This window comes from Rhineura floridana, chromosome 16 (assembly GCF_030035675.1).
Source record: "Rhineura floridana isolate rRhiFlo1 chromosome 16, rRhiFlo1.hap2, whole genome shotgun sequence".
NCBI lineage: Eukaryota > Metazoa > Chordata > Lepidosauria > Squamata > Rhineuridae > Rhineura > Rhineura floridana.
In genome coordinates, this window is record NC_084495.1 from 30,203,326 (window position 1) to 30,221,826 (window position 18,501).

The 18,501-nt window shown below is 46.1% G+C and overlaps 1 protein-coding gene and 1 long non-coding RNA gene across 4 annotated transcripts in view; one reads left to right on the forward strand and one right to left on the reverse strand.

Annotated features, from left to right (window-relative positions):
• Nucleotides 1–1,063: 1,063 nt before the first annotated feature.
• LOC133371468 (uncharacterized) lies at nucleotides 1,064–9,569 on the reverse strand. Its single transcript, XR_009759327.1, has 3 exons — nucleotides 9,092–9,569; nucleotides 4,944–5,095; nucleotides 1,064–1,143 (listed from the first exon to the last, which is right to left on the reverse strand). It is a non-coding gene; the product is annotated as an uncharacterized LOC133371468 (long non-coding RNA).
• Nucleotides 8,817–18,501, forward strand: part of CD99L2 (CD99 molecule like 2) — a 94,417-nt gene continuing 84,732 nt past the window's right edge. For all 3 annotated transcript variants that reach the window (XM_061598941.1, XM_061598942.1, XM_061598944.1), the window contains exon 1: nucleotides 8,817–9,383. In XM_061598941.1, the coding sequence (XP_061454925.1) occupies nucleotides 9,308–9,383 (76 nt within the window). In that variant the 5' untranslated portion in view covers nucleotides 8,817–9,307. The remainder of the gene's footprint in view (nucleotides 9,384–18,501) is intronic.

Here is an 18,501-nt window from a genome sequence, read left to right on the forward strand (position 1 = left end):
GAGGGCATGGTAGAGGGAATAGCAGGCAATTGTCAGCTGCTGCTGCTGGGCGATGCTCTTATTTGCTCAGACTGGCAAAAGCCGGCCTGACTCTAGCATAATGGCCTGTTAGGGGCTGCTCAATGATTTCTGAAAGGTTGTGGGGGGTGGGGGAGAGAAAGTAATGTCTATTGACATGCAAATCGGATGCACAGAGGTTACGGAGGGGAAGTAGACAGGAGCCCTGCTAGTTTCAGTTAAGTTGAACTGCAGCATGATTGTATTCTTGCTCACCCCCTCTTCATAAAAAGAGAGAGATGAAATGAGGAGAGGCGCACCAGACACCCCGCATGACCGCCTGCTAAGCATCTCCATCACACTGGCTGCTCTGTATTCTGGGGAGTCTCCTCAGCCATGCTGCATTCCCCCTGCTCACATCAGCATCTTTGAAGCAACGAGACAGCTGAGCAGCTGCAAAATGAAGGCAACGTTTTTGCCGGGCCAACACCCCAGCTTTATGCAATGTGCAATGCACATTTTTCTCCCCCCAGCACAGTGTGGTGGTTTTGCTTGTTTGTTTTTCATCACGGCGCCTGCCACTGTGCAATCATTTCCTGTACCTAAGAAGGGATGCGTTGGGCCCTTAAGGAGCTACTGCAAGTCACCGGTGGATGACACCCAAGTATTCGCCAGAGAGCCAGAATTCTTAAACGGAGAGGCAGGCACACCACCCTCAGCCCTCGCCGCCTTGAGAAAAGAGCCACATTGGCTGCCTCAGAGGGCTCGCTGAGACAGCGGTTCATCAGAAGTGGATCAATGTGCCAAGCTATGGGTTGGGGGTAACAAATGGTCAGGCGTGGATATTCGGCTCGTCTGTGGGTTTTCCTGCACAAAAACAGAATCTAATTTTTGGTACAGAATCCAGCAACCACAAAGGGGAAGTGTATACTAGAACAAGGGTGGGGAACCTCCAGCCAAGGGGCTGAACGTAGCCCTCCAGGCCTCTCTCTCTGGCCCTCGGAACTCTTCCAAGGCCACACCCCCTACTTGGCCACACCCCTCCTCCCCAGACCACACCCCTTACTTGCCTGGCTTCGTAACCTCCTTGAGTGTTTCAGCATGGCTAGAATGTATCTTTGAACTCTGATAATGGCTCTTGCTTGCCTGGATGGGGGATAGAGAAGGGTGTGTGAGTGTGTGCCGAAACCAGCCTATTGTACAGAGGTAAAATTCTCATTCATTGCAATTTTGCTTGCTTTTGCCTCTGGCTATGGCCACCACAGACATGTTGTCCCTGGAAAGTTATCCAGGAGGGGGAATGTGGCCCCTGGGCAGATAAAGATCCCCCCTTCTGGACTAGAGAGTTGGGCTAGGATTGCAGAAGCCCAGGTTCAAATCCCCATCCAGCTGTTAAGCTTACTGGGCCAGTCATTATCTCTCAGCCTAACCTACCTTACAGGTCTGCTGTGAAGGTAAAATGGGGTAGGGAAGAGAACAATACATGATACCCTGTTCTGCTTGGAGGAAGGGTGGGACATATGTACATTAGATAAATAAATCAGGTGCTCCTGTCAAGACAATTGTTAAATTTTTCCAGGTATGTGTGGGGAACTGTGTCACTCACATGGAGGTCTCAGATACTAGTCAATAGGAACCTGTGATTCTCATGCCACAGCAGCAGATTCACTATCTCTGGGGAAGGATCACAATTCCCAAGTAACAAAATGTTGCTTTTTATGTGCAAGGAAAATGTGATGTTGTGGCATCACAAGTGCTATCTTGTGGAACAATGCCCAAATAATTAGTTGTACAGATGGGTAACAGTGGCACATTTCCTGTGTAAACAAAACAAAACAAAAACTCCAACATAATTTGGAAATACCTGCAAGCCAAAGCTATTTTAGGAAGGGGATAAACCTACCCTCCATGGGAATGTTTATTTGAGGGCTCTTTCCCTGAAAGAAGAAGGGTTGTGGCATGCAAAAGGTCCCAGGTTCAACTCCCAACATCTCCAGGTAGAGTTGGGAAAGACCCCTGTCTGAAATCCTGGAGAGCTGTCAGTGTAGGCAATATTGAACTAGATGGGCAAATGGCCTGACTCAGTATAAGGCACCTTCTTATGTTCCCTGAATCTTCAGTTTTCATTTAAACCAGGTGTGAGGAACCTTTGGCCCTCCAGATGTTGCTGAACTACAACTCCCCAGCACGCACGGCTGTTTGCTAGGGATAATAAGGATGTTCAGTCTTGGAGAAGTGTTTTAGGGGCTCATAAAAGCCTATCTCAGTGAACCTGTGAAGCCCCAGATTTTTTTTCTCTGACTTGTATTGAAATCTAGAGAAGAACTTATTTCTCTCCCTATTCAATCAAATGGAGCGACTTCACTCTATTAGACGTATAAGAGGAGAGGGCAGGCTGAAGGGGCAAAAATGAGGGAAAAGGAAGCCCACCAATCAGGGAGGACCTTCTTGCTTGTAGGGTCCTCCCTTGGGGGGAGGGCTTCCCACCCACTGTTGAAACTTGCCCCTGCAGCATCTTCATTCTGTAGTGGTTCAGTGTCACTCCACTGCATTGAATGGGGAGAGATTTACAGCACAATCCTACATGTCTACGCAATGGTCAGTCCCAATGAGTTTAATGGGCCTTACTTTCGGGTAAGCAGGCACATGATTGCAGCCTTAAGAGTCTTAGAAGCGGGTCTCTTTTTTTTGTCTGCAGATTTGCTTGGAAATATGATCCAGGAACTTTCCAATGTTTTCATCTTCGAAGATCTGGGATCGTTTCCAAGTTAACATGAGGCAAGATTAGCAGAGTTTGTCCATCTCAACTTACAAATATATAAGGAACACTGAACGGCTGTGGCCATCCACTAGGGAATCTATCATGATTATACCTACACAGCAGAGAGCAGGGCTATGATTAAGAGAGTGTGGGTTACACCAGCCCTGCTAAGTAGTCCAGCATTATTAATGCCCATTTTATTTATTTATTATTTGATTTATATCCTGCCCTTCCTCCCAGCAGGAGCCCAGGGCAGCAAGCAGGAGCTTTTGCTGGAGTTAATTTATGACAACCCTAAAGTGTAATCCATTGTTATCCTGGCATGATTTCTTTTTTGGGGGGGGGTCATTAGAGGAATGCTGTGAAGTTGTTTGTAGCAGCGGTGCATTTAATTAATAGCTGGAGGGGACTGAAGGATTATCTGGATGCCAGGCCTATCTGTAGATGAACAGCAGATCTACCCACTGAGAAACAATGGAGAGACAGACCTAAGAGCCCTCGTGGATCAGGCCAGTGGCCCTTCTAGTCCAGCATCCTGTTCTCACAGTGACCAACCCAGTGCCTATGGGTAGCCTGCAAGAACACTCTCCCCTCCTGCAGTTCCCAGCAAGTGGTATTCAGAAGGTGCAATCAAACCTTCTCAGACCTGGAACACGAGATTCTCAGAGGCCACGGTCTCTCGCAGACAACCTGTTTATTGAGCATTCCTTCTTATTTGTTTGCAGGGAGGTTAGAGGACGTTGCATCAAGGAAATGTTGCTGTACACTTTCCAGCATATTTCCCTGTCATTCTTCTTATAGCAGAAAGTCCCATGGGGGGGGGGCGGGGAATGGGTTTGTTGTGCAAGAGCTCTGCATTAACTTGAAATGCACAACCCGAATTTGCAGATATGTGACTGAATCCCACCTGAAAACATTGGGAAGTGCCCCAGACTACCCTGTCCTTAAACTTGTTCTCTGATGCTAGGTTTGCTTGGAGTATTTGCTCTGCCACCCTGAGAAATCCCTGCAGACACCCTTGCAAGCTGGCAATCTTCCATCCAGTTACAAGAACCCACCTGGCAGCGTTCTTGCCAATAGATCCAGAAGCATCAAGTCGACTAACAAACGCTCTAAGAACTGCATAAAAACTGTTTGTGGTTAATGTATAGCTCAATGACTAATTTAAACACACTAGACTACCTTCAAGGGTGGTTCATGACTGATGCTCTTGGAGGTCACTGATTCATAGGGTCGCCATAAGTCATAGTTGACTTGGAGGCACATAACAACAAAGACTACCTTCAAATGTGTTTTTGTTCTTTTGGGCTGGTTTTTCTTAACAGCCTCTTCAGTTACACCGTTAGATGACATGCTCCCCGCCCCTTCCCTCCGCCAATTTAAGGCACTAGGAATGTAGGAAGCTGCCTTATGATGAGTCAGACCATCTGTCTATCTAGCTCAGTATTGCCAACTCTGACCGGCAGTGGCTCTCCAGGGTTTCAGGCAGGAGTCCCTTTCCCAGCCCTGCCTGGAGATGCTGTAGATTAAACCTGAGACCTTCAGCACGCAAGGCAGATTGCTCTACCACTGAGTTATGGCCTTCCCCCATAAATACTAGTGAAATGTTGCACACAATTGTGTGTAGCAACTTGGAATGGGGGAGAATACCCACTAAATTGGACTTAGTACCAGATTTTGACTGAATCTGACAGTCCGCTGTCTTTCTGTACTGACACTGATTTCTTGCGCCGGGTCACGGCTGTAATCGGCATGGCTTTCCCCCCCCAAAAAAATCTCCCCCCCCATTTTACGTACTTATCTTCATAATTACAATCGCTATTATCCATTAACTTCCATGGACTTCCATAAGCATTTATGTTAAAAATTACTCTTTCTTTTGCAACCAAAAAACCAAACAAACAGCGGAGCGAATCGGCAAGTACAAAAGCAAGTGGGAACAATAAAAAAAAAAAAGGCAGGTTGGGATTGAAAGACAGACTATCAGAATACAAGCAGATTGGAACTAGGAAGTGAACCTCATCCCTAGTAGCAACAACTGTTGATAGCAACTTTGGAAGGGAACGATTTCATGCAGAAAAGTCGTGGTAGGTGCTTAACCCTTTCCCCACCCATTGCTATCTCTTTCCAAATTGTTCTCCAGCCAATTTCCTTCCCTCCTGCAGAGTGTCAAATACATGCTTACCTTTGCAAGCTTCCATCTAGAACTCTGCAGTCTGGTGAAAGCAACTTGGAAGTGGATTTGGAGCAGAGAAATGGTAGGATATGGAAAAGATTCAACACCCCCTCCTCCCAGTTGTTTCTTCCTTTGAAATCACCTCTTCCTGTAGTGGCTTTCTGATGAACGAACGAACAAACAAATGAAATAAAGAAAGAAGGAAAGATATAAAAACACAGTGAGCAGTTTTTACAGTATTTCGTTTGGTCATCAGAAATCCTGCCATTTTAAAGGTTAATATCTCTGGTATCCAACAATGCACTATTATTGCTGAATGAGTTTACCATGGCAAACAAAATACATTTAGTATGAATCCGACTGTACTTCAAGCCCATATTTGGTTTAAAGTGGCATGATGATCCATCTTAGCAGAGACTTTTAATCTTTTCAGCCGGATAACTTTAATTGATTTCAGTTTTGAAAACACACAAGTTAATTGTAAAACTGACTGGTCTCATGAGAAAGCTTTCGATAGCCTTACAATGTATGAAATGGCATTTAAGTCACGGGATTTTACTATGTATTGATCTACACACAGTTAATAAAGAAATACCACAATTAGTTTTCTCTCTGTGTGTAATAAATCACTTTCCCTGCCTGATATAAATTGGATTATACTGTCATTTTGTCGTATATGTTTTGTTTATAGTTATAGGCAGTGTGCTAGCATGGTAAACTTGGAAAAGTGTGGTTCCATGTGATGCAGAAGGCAGGCAAGCTCAATAACACCTAGACAAAATGGAAATGGACTGCCTTCAAGTCAGTCCCGACTCATGGCATCCCTATGAATAGGGTTTTCATGGTAAGCAGTATTCAGAGGGGAGTAGTTTCCCATTGCCTCCCTCTGAGGCTAATCCTCCCCAGCTGGCTAGGGCCTGCTCAGCTTGCCACAGCTGCACAAGCCAGCCCCTTCCTTGTCCACAACTGCCAGCTGGGGGGCAACTGGGCTCCTTGGGACTATGCAACTTGCCCACAGCTGCACAGGTGGCAGGGCACGTAACCCCTGAGCCACTCCCTGTGGGGTGATCTTTAGCTGGCCCTTGACATGCAGGAGACATGAGCGGGGATTTGAACTCACAGACTCTAGACTCCCAGCCAGGCTCTCCTCCCCACTGTGCTATACCAGCTTCTAACACCTAGACAGAAGAACCCAGATTCCAGATCCAGCATGCTGGAGGGGGCTTCGATGGAGCGGGTGCATCATGTGCCTCTGCCCATCCTCATTGACCTCTGCTGGGGAAAACGTGCCTAATATGAGGTCAGGTGTAGGACAGGTGGGCGTGGCTGAAATGGCCTGGAGGACTAAATGCCTGGTGGGTCTAACTGGGCCCATGGGCTGGAGGTTCACAACAACGGAGGTTCCTTGTGGAACAAAAAATATGTGGCACGTGTAAAAGTGGCAGTTCTGTTGATCAAAATGGTCAAGTGGGCATATATGGAGTAAGGCAATCCTTCTAGTAAATTGGTCCCAAGCTGCTTTATTTGCTAATAGTTCCTTGAATCTGGCCTGATAATCATACTGTCCTACCTTATAGGTTTGTTGTTAAAGATAACTGGGGTGTTTTTCTTGAAACTTTGTTGCATATATGTTGTTGTTTTTTATTCTGGCAGCCTCAAAAGCATAATTTCTTTGGATTGCCAGTTTTTAAGTTGAGCCGCTATCCTAGGAGTGTTTATTTAGGAGTAGTGATGGTTGAAGCTGTCAGTTTTGGTTTATCTCAGTTGCTCACTATTCCAACCTTAAATTCAGCACATGATTTTGCAGATAAAAAAAAAAAAACTCACAAAATTTTACCAGTATTTTAACATGCATTTCTCTTTACATTTTTTTGTATGCAATTTTATGGTACGCATACTTTTTGCAAGCCATATCCCTTAATGGAATGAATTTTTGTATGTTATTTTCACTAATATCTGCATTTTATGCACATTTCCCCAATATATGAATTTACATGATTCAGTTGGAGAACTGCATCACAAAGCTGAATGTTGGAAGATTCAGGACAGACAAAAGGAAGTACTTCTTTACTCAGCGCATAGTTAAACTATGGAATTTGCTCCCACAAGATGCAGTAATGGCCACCAGCTTGGATGGCTTTAAAAGAAGATTAGACAAATTTATGGAGGACAGGGCTATCAATGGCTACTAGCCATGATGGTTGTGCTCTGCCACCCTAGTCAGAGGCAGCATGCTTCTGAAAACCAGTTGCCTCGGAAGCCTCAGGAGGGGAGAGTGTTCTTGCACTCAGGTCCTGCTTGCGGGCTTCCCCCAGGCACCTGGTTGGCCACTGTGAGAACAGGATGCTGGACTAGATGGGCCACTGGCCTGATCCAGCAGGCTCTTCTTATGTTCTTATTTAGAAGTGCCTATTTTGAAGGATACTGAATGACTGTGAACCAGTTACCATTTCTCATTTACCATCTTGAGCTCCATGGTGAAAAGATGTGATATAAAAGTAATTTTAAATAATTTTTTATTTTATTTTACTATTTTGTTGGCCTCCAAAAGCTCCACCCAACACTTCCTCTAAGGAATAAGAGGGAAGTATCCCCATTCCTGGGGAAGCCCCAGGATTTGCAGAAATACAGCCCAGAGGGGACTAATAATGTTCAGTGGTTGCAAATGCTGAATGTATGTTGGAGAATAAATAGAAAATTTGGGGGAGAGGGATGGGAATGGAATATCCTGGAGGAGACTGGCTAAAATCATGAGCAGAAGGACTCCATGCTGTAACATTTTGTTGCCGGGCCCTTTTCTGTTATCCTTTTGTTGGAAGGTTCATATTTTCTAGGAAGCAATGAAATCTGTGTGTAGCATCCAGGGTGATTCATAGGGCAGCAGAGAACTTGCTTCTGTTGTGCTCCGGTTCTGCTTGCAGGCTTCCCATTGGGGTATTTGGCTGGCCACGGTGAAAACAGGATGCTGGACTATGGGCCACTGGCCTGATCCAGCAGCCAGGCTCACCTTAGGGATGGGCGAATCTGCCAATTTTGGTTTCTTACTCAGTTTCCCATTTTTTCTAACCTTCAGTTCAGCTCTCTATATTTTCTCAGCAGTTTGCAATTTTTTTAAAAAAAGCATGCAAATTCATCAGCAGGTTAGTGTGAATTTTTCCTAATAGCACATTTTGTGTGCAATTTTGCCTAACAATGCATTTTGTATGTTATTTTCAGTGACACATGCATTTCTTTGCATGCTTTACACGTATATGAATTTTTGTACACATTATTTTGCTGGAGAAATAAATAACAAAATTTGGAAAAGTGTTAATTTGGTTTTGGTGTTTGTCTTCTCCGCTATATCGAGTGCCATTAACAGACCATGACAGCAGTCCTCGCGAGGATCTAAAACCTTTGACACATCTCTTACAAAATCTCTCGAGTATTACAGTACAGACTTATAAAATCAAGTCAAGATTTACAAATGGAGCTCAATAAAGACACGCAATCGTTACCAACAGTTCTCGCTTCTTCACCGGGAAAAAAATGGTCAGGAAAACACGTGGTTTGCAGAGTACTTAATCTCAGTGCTTTGTTACACTGATGAAACATATAAATGGATCCGCTTCCCAGCCCAAATACAAGGCTGGTAAAAAGAAATGGGGGCAGCGGGGGATGGATGCAGGAGCCCTGCCCAGCAGTGCAACTAATGCAGCCAGCCAGCCAGCCAGCCAGCCCCCACCCCCACCCCGCGCTATGCGAAGAGCGGCTCTCCCCCCCCCCATCCGCCAGCTCCGCCGCAGCTCCGAGGGAGGGCAAGTGGTTTGAGGCGCCCTTTCACTTGGCCGCCCGTTTCCCTCCGGGTCACGCCGCCAGCAAACAAACCCTTGGCGGGGCTGTTTTCTCCTGCGCCTTAGAACTGGGGCAAAGCTCGCTCTGAGGAGGGGCTCTGCGCGGCTTTCGGTTTCTCGCTCGCCTCCCGGGGTAAGGGAGGCTTCCCGCGCGTGTCCCTTCCCCAACCTACCCCACCCCACCCCACCCCACCCTCCTCCTCCTCCTGTCTTCTCCGCCTTCTTCACGCAGGGCTTGCCTTTTGGCGACTCGTGCGCCCCTGCCCGCCTCGCCGCGTCCCGCCCCCCTCTCCTCTCCACGCGTCCCCGGCGCGCTCCTCCCACCCGCGCTGCAATCGCTGCTGCCGCCGCCGCCTCTGCTTCTGCCGGCGCTGCTCGTCCTTCTCTGGCGGAGGCTGGACCGACTCCCCTCTCGCCTGCCCACGGAAGCCGGCGGCGGAAAGCGGGCTTCTGCGCGACGTGGACCTCGGAGCCTTCCCCTCGGGCAGTCCTTCCCCGCGCCGTGCGCCCTAGCCGCGCGCTCCCTGCCTTCCTACGGAGATGGCCGAGAAGCTGTGGCGTCCCCGCCTCCTTGTCCTCCTCCTCGCCGTCGCCTTCGCCGTCCTCAGCGGGAGAGGTAAGCGGGATCGGGCTCCCCCACTCCGCCGCAGTGTCGTGTTTCCCCTCAAGATATCCAGAGGACCCTCTCGCCACCTGAGCTTTCCCCTGCTCCTCCCCTTCGGCTTGCCTGAACTAGAGGACCGGCCGCCTCCCCTCTCCTTTGTGTTCGTCGCCCATGTCTCCTCTTGCGCCTGCTTATTCCCCTCACGTCCCGGGGCCTTGGAGACACACGGCAGGGTGAAGTGGGGGGCTCCGTGCCATACTCATCTGGGTTGGGCTGTCTGCATCGTTGCGCATGATCCCTCCCCTTCTCGAGGTGGCTGGATGCCGCCAGGCCTCGCTGATGCAGATGCCTGTGTGTGTTTGTGCATATATACGTATAACAGACAAGTATAATTTAAGAAAGGATGCGGTGAGATCCAACGCGTTTGGCCGGCCGAGCGGCTGCGGGCCATGCCTAATGATCCGCTCAGCTATCTCCCAGACCCGCCCCCCCTTACCTCTATTGTGGCTAGTAGCGTGGTATGCCTGGGTAGCATAAAGAGGTGGGGGTGGGGCGGGGGGACTGCGGATCACACCAGCGTTTCAGCAAGGGCGAGTTCTTCGAAGCCTCCGAAGACCCGGGGCGGGGGCGAGAGGGAGGGTCCCGTTCATCCTCTGGGGACCGGAGGGTGGGACAAATCGGTTCCAACTGTGTTGGCCAGAAATGCATCCAAACCCAGAGCAGAAACTACAAATCCTGTCGCCACCCCTCTGTATCGTGGACTCTCCTCACCATTCCTGTGGGATTCATGCTCTTTCTCCTGTTGTTGTTATTTTTCAACGGTAGGGATAATTTGTGTTTTTGGCAGTACCCAGCCGATCTTCCCAGCATCCTTGGAGGTGGGTTGGGGAGAAGCCCAGGAACAGGTCCCAATATGGAATGTTTCCCATACTGGAGAACAATAGGAGACCCACCATAAGCTTAACTGAAGCTGGGCTGGCCCCATAGGTTGGGCTGAAGAGGTCCTTGGGTGAGAGAGGGCCACTTTTATACCTCATTCCACAAACATGTCCCAACAGAAGACCCAGTGGTTTTCAAATCGTGAATGAATTTCAACATGGTGAGCTGAGAAAGAGCGTTCCTCCATGCCAACCTGCTTTTTTCCTTTCACAGAGAGTATTTCTCCTCTGAGATAACGGTATTTTGTACTTCTGTAGAGGGAGATACACCAAGACTATTAAATAATAGGTGGTTTTACAGGATGGACTTGAAAACTAGCTTCACAGGAAGTAATGCCAGCTCAGTGCTCACCTTGGAGTATCAGTGTCATCAAAGGGCTGTAGGGCATTTGAGGGTCTGCAGTTTATCTAATCTAGACCATCTCTCCTTCATGTTGTTGCTCCTGACTCTTACATGCATAGCATGCCAAACAGGCCCACTTTGCTATCGCCCATATTAAGGATTCAACCCCATGCACACTTAACCTAGGAATACATAAGCACACGGCGAGACTTGGTTCTGAGTAAACATGTGACAGGACTGACAAAAGAAAGTATTTATATACACAGCGCATAGGCTCCTAATGGGAGGAAGGGAGGGATATAAATATAGTAAATAATAATGATATTGATGATAATGATGATGATAAAAATTGTGGAATTCTCTCCCACATGATGAAGTGATGGCTACCAACTTGGATGGTTTTAAAAGAGGGTTAAACAAATTCATGGAGGATCAGGCTATCAGCGGTAACCAGCCATGATGGCTATGCCATAGTTGGAGGTGGTATGGTTCCGAATACCAGTTGCTGGAAACCGCAGAAGGAGAGAGTGCTCTTGCACTCAGGTCCTGCTTGTGGGCTTCCCATGGGCATCTGGTTGGCCACTGTGAGAACAGGACACTGGACTCTGGCCTGATCTTCTTATGCGTCAGAATGTGCTGTAAATTCAAGAGCAGAAGCATCCCAGCTTTCGTATGCTGTGGCAAAAACAAAAGCAAACCCCAACAGGGCAAGGATTAAGGTTTCATAGCAGAAATGGTTTGAAGAGCTTTCTGCAGGTAACAGTTGGGTAACGGCTGGTCTGGCAGTTGGTGTGAAGAATCATCATTTGTTTAATGTGTTTCAAGAGGAGCTTATTATGAATAGAAGGTGTGATGCTGAATGTAACCTACCTTTCAGCGTTATATATAATAAGATTCACCAGATAAAGTGTTTTACAATTCGAGCCACACTTTGGCCTTGCTGTTGCACTGTTGCTGTTGCACTGTTGTGCAGAATTGGCAGCTACCATTAAAGCAAGTTGTGTTGGTATCTATACCGTAACGATCAATATGGAGACTCATGGATTGTCCCCAGTGTTTGAGAGACACAGAAGATCCTAACAAGTGCCTTGTTGGATTAGATCAAAGTGGCCAGATGTTGCTGGACCATAAGGACGTAGATTAGCAGCAGGGTATGTGCTTTGCATGCAGAAGGTCCCGGGTTCAGTTCCTGGCATCTTCAGGTGGGACTGGGGGACTGAGTTGCTGCTAGTCAGTGCAGACAGGACTGAGATACATGCCCCAATGTTCTGATTCAATATAAGGCAGCTTCCTACGTTCTTAAAATGTTCATCGTGCTGGACCATTGCACCTTACTGGCCACGGCTGATGGGTGTTGGAATCCAACAATGTTTGGAAGGGCACAAGTTCTTCACCCCTGGATTAGACTGAACGTCCATCTCGTCTGGCGTTATTATTTTTTTCCAATGTCAGCCAGCCGGGTGTCTCTCAGGACTTACAAGAAAGACTCTGAATATGGAAGCTCCATTTAGCTATAAGGGCCAATAGCCATTGATCAACCTGTTGTCCATCAATTTGTCCAAGCCAAGGATGGGGAACCTGTGGCCCTCCAGATGTTGTTGGCAGTAGCGTAGTGGCAAATGCAGAAGTGCAGGGTCCTTTCATGATAGACATGCAACACCCACTCACAACTGCACCTCCTCACTTGCTTGGCTGCTCTCTGTCGTCATCTCCACACTCCTCTGTCCTTCCTGCTCTTTGCTTCTCCCACAAGAACAGACATCCCTAGGAGCCAATCAGCATGAAAGGGGAGTCTGTTAGCGGCTGAGAAGATTGTTCTCCTTTCACTCTGATTGGCTCTACGATTAGCTGTAATCAGCTGGAAAGGACAAGGAAGCATGTTAAAAGATTCTTCTCAGTCGCTAACACACTCCCCTTTTGTGCTAATTGGCTTCCAGGGCACTGGAGAAATAGGGACCCTGCTGGGAATCCGCTGCCAAAAAAGTAAGGTGTCTAAGACCCCCTGAGACCCCAGATGACTACACCCCTGGTTGTTGGATTCCAAGTCCTATCAGCCTCTGCTAGGATAGCTAATAGTGAGGGATGTTGGAAGCTGTATTCCAGCAACATCTGGAGGTTTCACATCTGTGCCACATAAGTCACTGTGTTGTACAAAAACATATTTTCGTCTTGGTCTGTTCGGAATCTATTGCAAATCCATTTTGCTGGGTGTCCCCATTATCATGAGAGAGGCTGGACATTCTTTCCCTCTTCCTCCACCATACATAATTTTAGAGACCTCTATCATGTTTTTCCTTTAGTCATCTTGTCTCTCTTTCTCTCACTTTCTCCCAAACTGACTACCCTCAGTGGTTTAGCCTTTCCTCATGGGAATCGAATTCTGCAGTCCTGACTGTTATCTTAAAAGTGGGGACAGAAGCCGAGAGCATGCTCACTTCTGCATAGCCGGTGTATCAAACCTGCAGGGTGTGCAAGCTTGATAAACTGAGAAGTGAAGGTGAGCTTCAAAGCTGACCTTCAATCCAGACCTCTGGTATCCAAACAGCCTTCAAAGGTTCATTCAGCCTTCAAACAATAGGAGGCCTTTTGAAGGTTACTCAAGCCAACCTCTTGCCTAGTTAGACGTTAAACATGTCTGTGATTGTGGGATGTTGAAGAATGAATATTACAATCACTATTAAATGCTGCAGCAGAACTTCCGTTTTTTGAAATTGTACCTGTTAGTGGGTAGCAAATTACTAGCACTGGCATTTGACACCCTAATAATTAGTCACATCTCCTTTTCATTATTAATACATTGCTAGAAATTGTAATCAAACATTGTGTGGGTCATTTAAAAAAAATTGCTTTATTCATCTGTCCTTTTGGCAGCTCCAAACCTGCATTGCTCGCTTAAACTAGTTCTTTTTTTAAAAAAAAATGGAATTTTTAAATTGGCTTTTTTACAAAAATACACAGAAATCAGTAGGAAAACTCCCTGAACAAGGTGATAATAAACAAAACAAATGAGTTAAGCTAACTGCAGTGGGGATCATCATGAACTTGCCAGAAATAGGTTTTCATGGCATCTCAGGAAAAGCTCACTCAATAGAATAAGGACAAATAGGCGAGAGGGCAGAGAATTCCACACCGGGATAGATGTTACATTTTGCTGAGGAGCCAAACAGGATGAGGCATAAGTTACACAGAATATGTTAAATATGTACCTGTGCCCTGCCCAGCCTAATTTTATCTTGATAACCTTGCAAACAAATCCACAAGCAGTTGTTCGCCCACCAAACTACAGGCTGTGTACACACCATGCATTTAAAGCACATTATTTCCCCAAAGAGTCCTGGGAACTGTAGTTTGCTAAGAGTACTGGGAAATGTAGCTCTGTGAGGGGTAAAGTACAGTTCCCAGATTTTGGGGAGGAAACCTCATGCTTTAAATGTATGGTGTGCACGCAGCCGTAAAAGCACAACCCAGCTTCAAAATATGCTGCCTACCCACACACGACCAACAAAAGGCATTGCGTCACATCGGCAGCCTGAAATAAAGAAACAAAGACACAAGTCTTTCCCGCTTTATGAAAACATCTTCCCTGGATGCCTGGGAGCATTTCAGAACTTGCAAGTAGGCGACTGGTTTTTTCAGGGTTGGCACCAAGGATCGGCGTGGGGCCTGTTCCTCTGCACCAGCGTTCTTCAACTCTGGGTCCCCGGATAATGTTGGACTGCACCTCCCCTTATCCCTGACCATTGGTTAAGCTTGCTTGGTGATGATGGGAGTTGTAGTCCCAACAACATCCGGGGACCCGAGGTTGAAGAACACCACTTCTTTGTAACCTGTGCGTTCACCTGCTTGTCCCTCTGGCCCAGACAGCGGTGGTGGTGAAAAGCAGGGGCAAGGGATGCCACTGCCTGCTTGCTCATTGGCTCTCTGCCTGGCAAGCAAGCAGGTGGAAGCAGCAATGGAGAAGAGGAGGAGGATGTAGAGGGTGCCTTGCCCAAGAGCTCTGCAAAACCTGGAGCCACCAGTGGGTTTTTTATCAGCTAGGCTTAAAGGGAACCAGTGAGAAAAACAGAATTATCTACATGAGGAGGAATAATTTGGTCAGAGGGAAACTTTTTGGTGTTGCTCAGAACATTGAGATTGGAAAATAGCCTACAGAGCTGGAGGATGTATACATCCCCCCCACCGAGTCAGCTGTTTTCGCTCTGTTACGTGCCAGCTGTCAACTACGCCTACTTTTGTTTCTGGCCACACCCATCCCAGACATTTATTCCACTTAAACAGTCATGGCTTCCCGCAAAGAATCCTGGAAAGTGTGGTTTGTGAAGGGTGCTGAGTGTTATTAGGAGTTCCCTGGTTCCCCTGACAGAGCTCCAATGGCCAGAGTGGTTGAACAGTCAGCGCCCCTTCCCAGAGAATTCTGAGGATTATAGCTCTTTGAGGGGAATAGGAGTCTCCTAACAACTCTCAGCACCCTTCACAAATTACACTTCCCAGGACTTTTGGGGGGAAGTCATGACTGTTTAATGTGGAATAAATGTCTGGGGTGGATGTGGCCTCTGCCGCACAGAGCCACATTTTAACTGACTGCTACAGAATATCATAATAATAGTCTTTTTGTGTGTTTCAGTGCTTCCCATACCTTTTCTTATTCATAGTATTGGTCTTGATGATATAAAGACTTACGTTATTTGGGATTAGGGTATCTAAAGGGCCATTACCTCCCACTGTGGACCTACCTGCTCACTTGATAGAAGGCCAGCTTTGAGGTGTGGCAAGGGGGTGCCCAAGACAGTGATGGTTCCCAGACAGTGCAGTTCTCTTCCCTGAGCCATTCTCATAGGTCAGGGGTGGGGAACCTTTATTTCATTTCATTTATGAATAACTTCCTATAACACATCTTGATGTTTCTTAAGGGTGCAGGGAGTTGTTAGGAGACCCTTCTTCCCTTCACAGAGCAACAATTCCCAGAGTTCCCTGGGAAGAGGGATTGGTTGTTGAACCACTCAAAGAATTGTAGCTTTGTGAGGGGAAATAAGGGTCTTCAGAAGAAGGCAATGGTAAACCACCTCTGAATACCACTTACCATGAAAACCCTATTCATAGGGTCGCCATAAGTTGGAATTGACTTGGAGGCAGTCCATTTCCATTTTTCCAACACTTTCAGCACCATTAACCAACTACAATTCCCAGGATTCTTTGGGGGAAACTGTGACTGTTTAAAGTGGTATCATACTGCTTTAAATATATAGTAAGGATGGGGCCATGAGTTTAGAAACGTGTTGCCCGCTATAGTCCTTCTCTGGTTAACACAGGAGGTTGTCCAGGACATTTGGACCAGTAGTGACAGCTGAATGGGGCATGCACTCTTGAACACGCCCAGGATTGTTTTGGGGCCAGTTCAAGCTCAATGGTGCTTGGAAATATGTGATGTTGGGAAGCTTGCCTGCGTTTACTGGTCTTTCCTTGAGGAACCCCCTGCTGAAAAATCTCACTGATCCTATGAACACAATTTAAAACCCACTGCTCTATATCCAATTAAAATAATTTAGTTTCCTATCATTTATACCTTTTCCATCTGAAAATAAAGCAGCAATACTATCAAATGCCAACTTTTTTTTTCAAACAAGCCCGGAGCCTTGCCAAACTATTTTATCTCAATCTCATATTTTCAACTGGAAGTGAGAATCCTTGGATAATGATTTTGGAACTGGGAAAAACTTGCAATTGACGACAAGTGTGCTGTAATCCCAGAAAGTGAAACAAACAAAGCCATGTGGTCGAAATAGCCTTTGATTCCCTGCTCAGGCATAACAAGCTCAATCCTGAATTGACCTATCGCCCCACATATGAGGATCCCACCATTTATGCTCCTCATCCATTTATTCAATGTAATAACCATCTGTTGTTCTCTCTTTACAAAATGTAGCTATCCAAATGCAGTTATGTGTGCACATTGCCTCTGTTCTCACTCTTTAATCGTTATTTTTTATTTCAGCTATTTATATGGCACTTAAGCACCAAAACTTCTAAGTGATGTACAATCAGATTACAAAAAAACACGCAGTGGATAAAATCAATTAAAATCAGTCATAAAAATGGAACACTTATTTTAAACACCTGCTGAAATAGGAAGGGCTTCAGCAAACACCTGAAGTTAATGTGTGTGTGGGTATCCTGTTTGTTCTCTGCTGGGAGGGAGTTCCACAGAATCAGGCCTGCAAATATTGGTTGTGGGACTCCTGGTAGATACAAGCCGTACATCTAAGCCGTGTGGGACTGCTAATAGAGACTCCAGTGACAATATCAGTGATTGGGCAGGGATATAAGGAATTGGGTAGTCCTTGGGGTATCCTGGACCCAGGTTGTTAAGGGGTCTTTTAAATTAATACAAGAACCTTGAACTTGGCCCAGAAACATATGGGCAGCCAGTGCAAGCTTTTAAGCACTGGAGTTATGTGCTAGGCATGGGATCTGTTGGCTGGTGCCAGTTCGAAAGCATTCTGTTGACCTAATAGGCTGGCACCGATTCGAGTTCATTATATATCCACTAGCCGCTGCTCTTACTGATCCGTGGGTTTTTTTGCTTGGAAAAAATACCGATATTAATATCATATTTTAAGGAATGATCGATGTTTTGAAGATATTGATATTTCCTTTTAAAATATTGATATTTTGAAGGAAAAATTGATTTAAAGCATTGATTTTAAGAATGATAATTTATCGACATTTCCTTTTAAAATATCGATAAATTATCATTCTTATAATCAATGTTTTAGAGGCAGATTTTTTTAAAAAAAAGTCCATTTTCAAAAATAGCAGGGGAAATTCGCTACATTATAATCTGATCCTCAACTATTGTAAGTAAACTAATGGAAAATTTGGGACCGAGTCCGAATTGGTCGGAATTCTAGCACATCCCTATTATATGCTGGTGGTAGTCTGTCCCCATTGACAGTCTAGCTGTGGCATTTTGCACCAAATAGAGCTTCCAGGGGCTAGGCATACAGCACACTGTGATAATCAAGTCTTGAGGTTTGCAAAGCAGGAATGCCGTATGATTACAACTATGATAGGTTGATTTAAAAGGCAGCATTGACTACAGAGGAGTTGGGTACTCCTTTCAGCTCAATAAATGGCCATGTTAGGATGCCATGTGAAAACATAGTTTAGCACAGGTGTGGGGAACCTCTAGCCCATGGGCCAAATGCTGCCCTCCAGAGCTCTCTTTCTGCTCTTGGGATGCTCTGTATGCCACACCCCTTTCCCCAGGCCACGACCCTCCCCAGCTCTGATCCGTGACCTCAAGTGCTTTTGCCTAACTGGAATGTGTCCTTGGATGGTGATAACCCTTGTCCTTGCCTGGGTGGAGGATAATAAGATGTGTATATGTAGAAATCTCTTCCTTTTGCATGGCTGGAATGTAGCATATTTTAGAAAGGTAAGAGTCACATCTGTTACTCCATCCACTTTTGCTTCTGGCACTGCCCACTGGTATGCAGGAGGTTACTTACAAGGGAATGTGGCTCCTGAGCTGAAATAGGTTCACCACCCCGGTTCAGCATGATGGAAAATGAACCAGTGCACCCCAGTCTTGTGGTTGTGAGAAGATTGGATTCTTTCACTTCTAGTTTTAATTAACTACAGTTTAGTGTGTTGTCAGAACTCTAAACTGTGATTAATGTTAACTGTTTTTTATTTAGACAAGCTAGCTTCATGACCTACGGTTTGAAGTTGGCTTGTTTCAGACAAGACATAGTTAAGATTAACCATAGTTTATTGGCTCCAGATGAAACATAATTAAGATAAATCAGAAGCAAACACTTTTAAATGCACAGGTCCTCCAGAGGAGCGG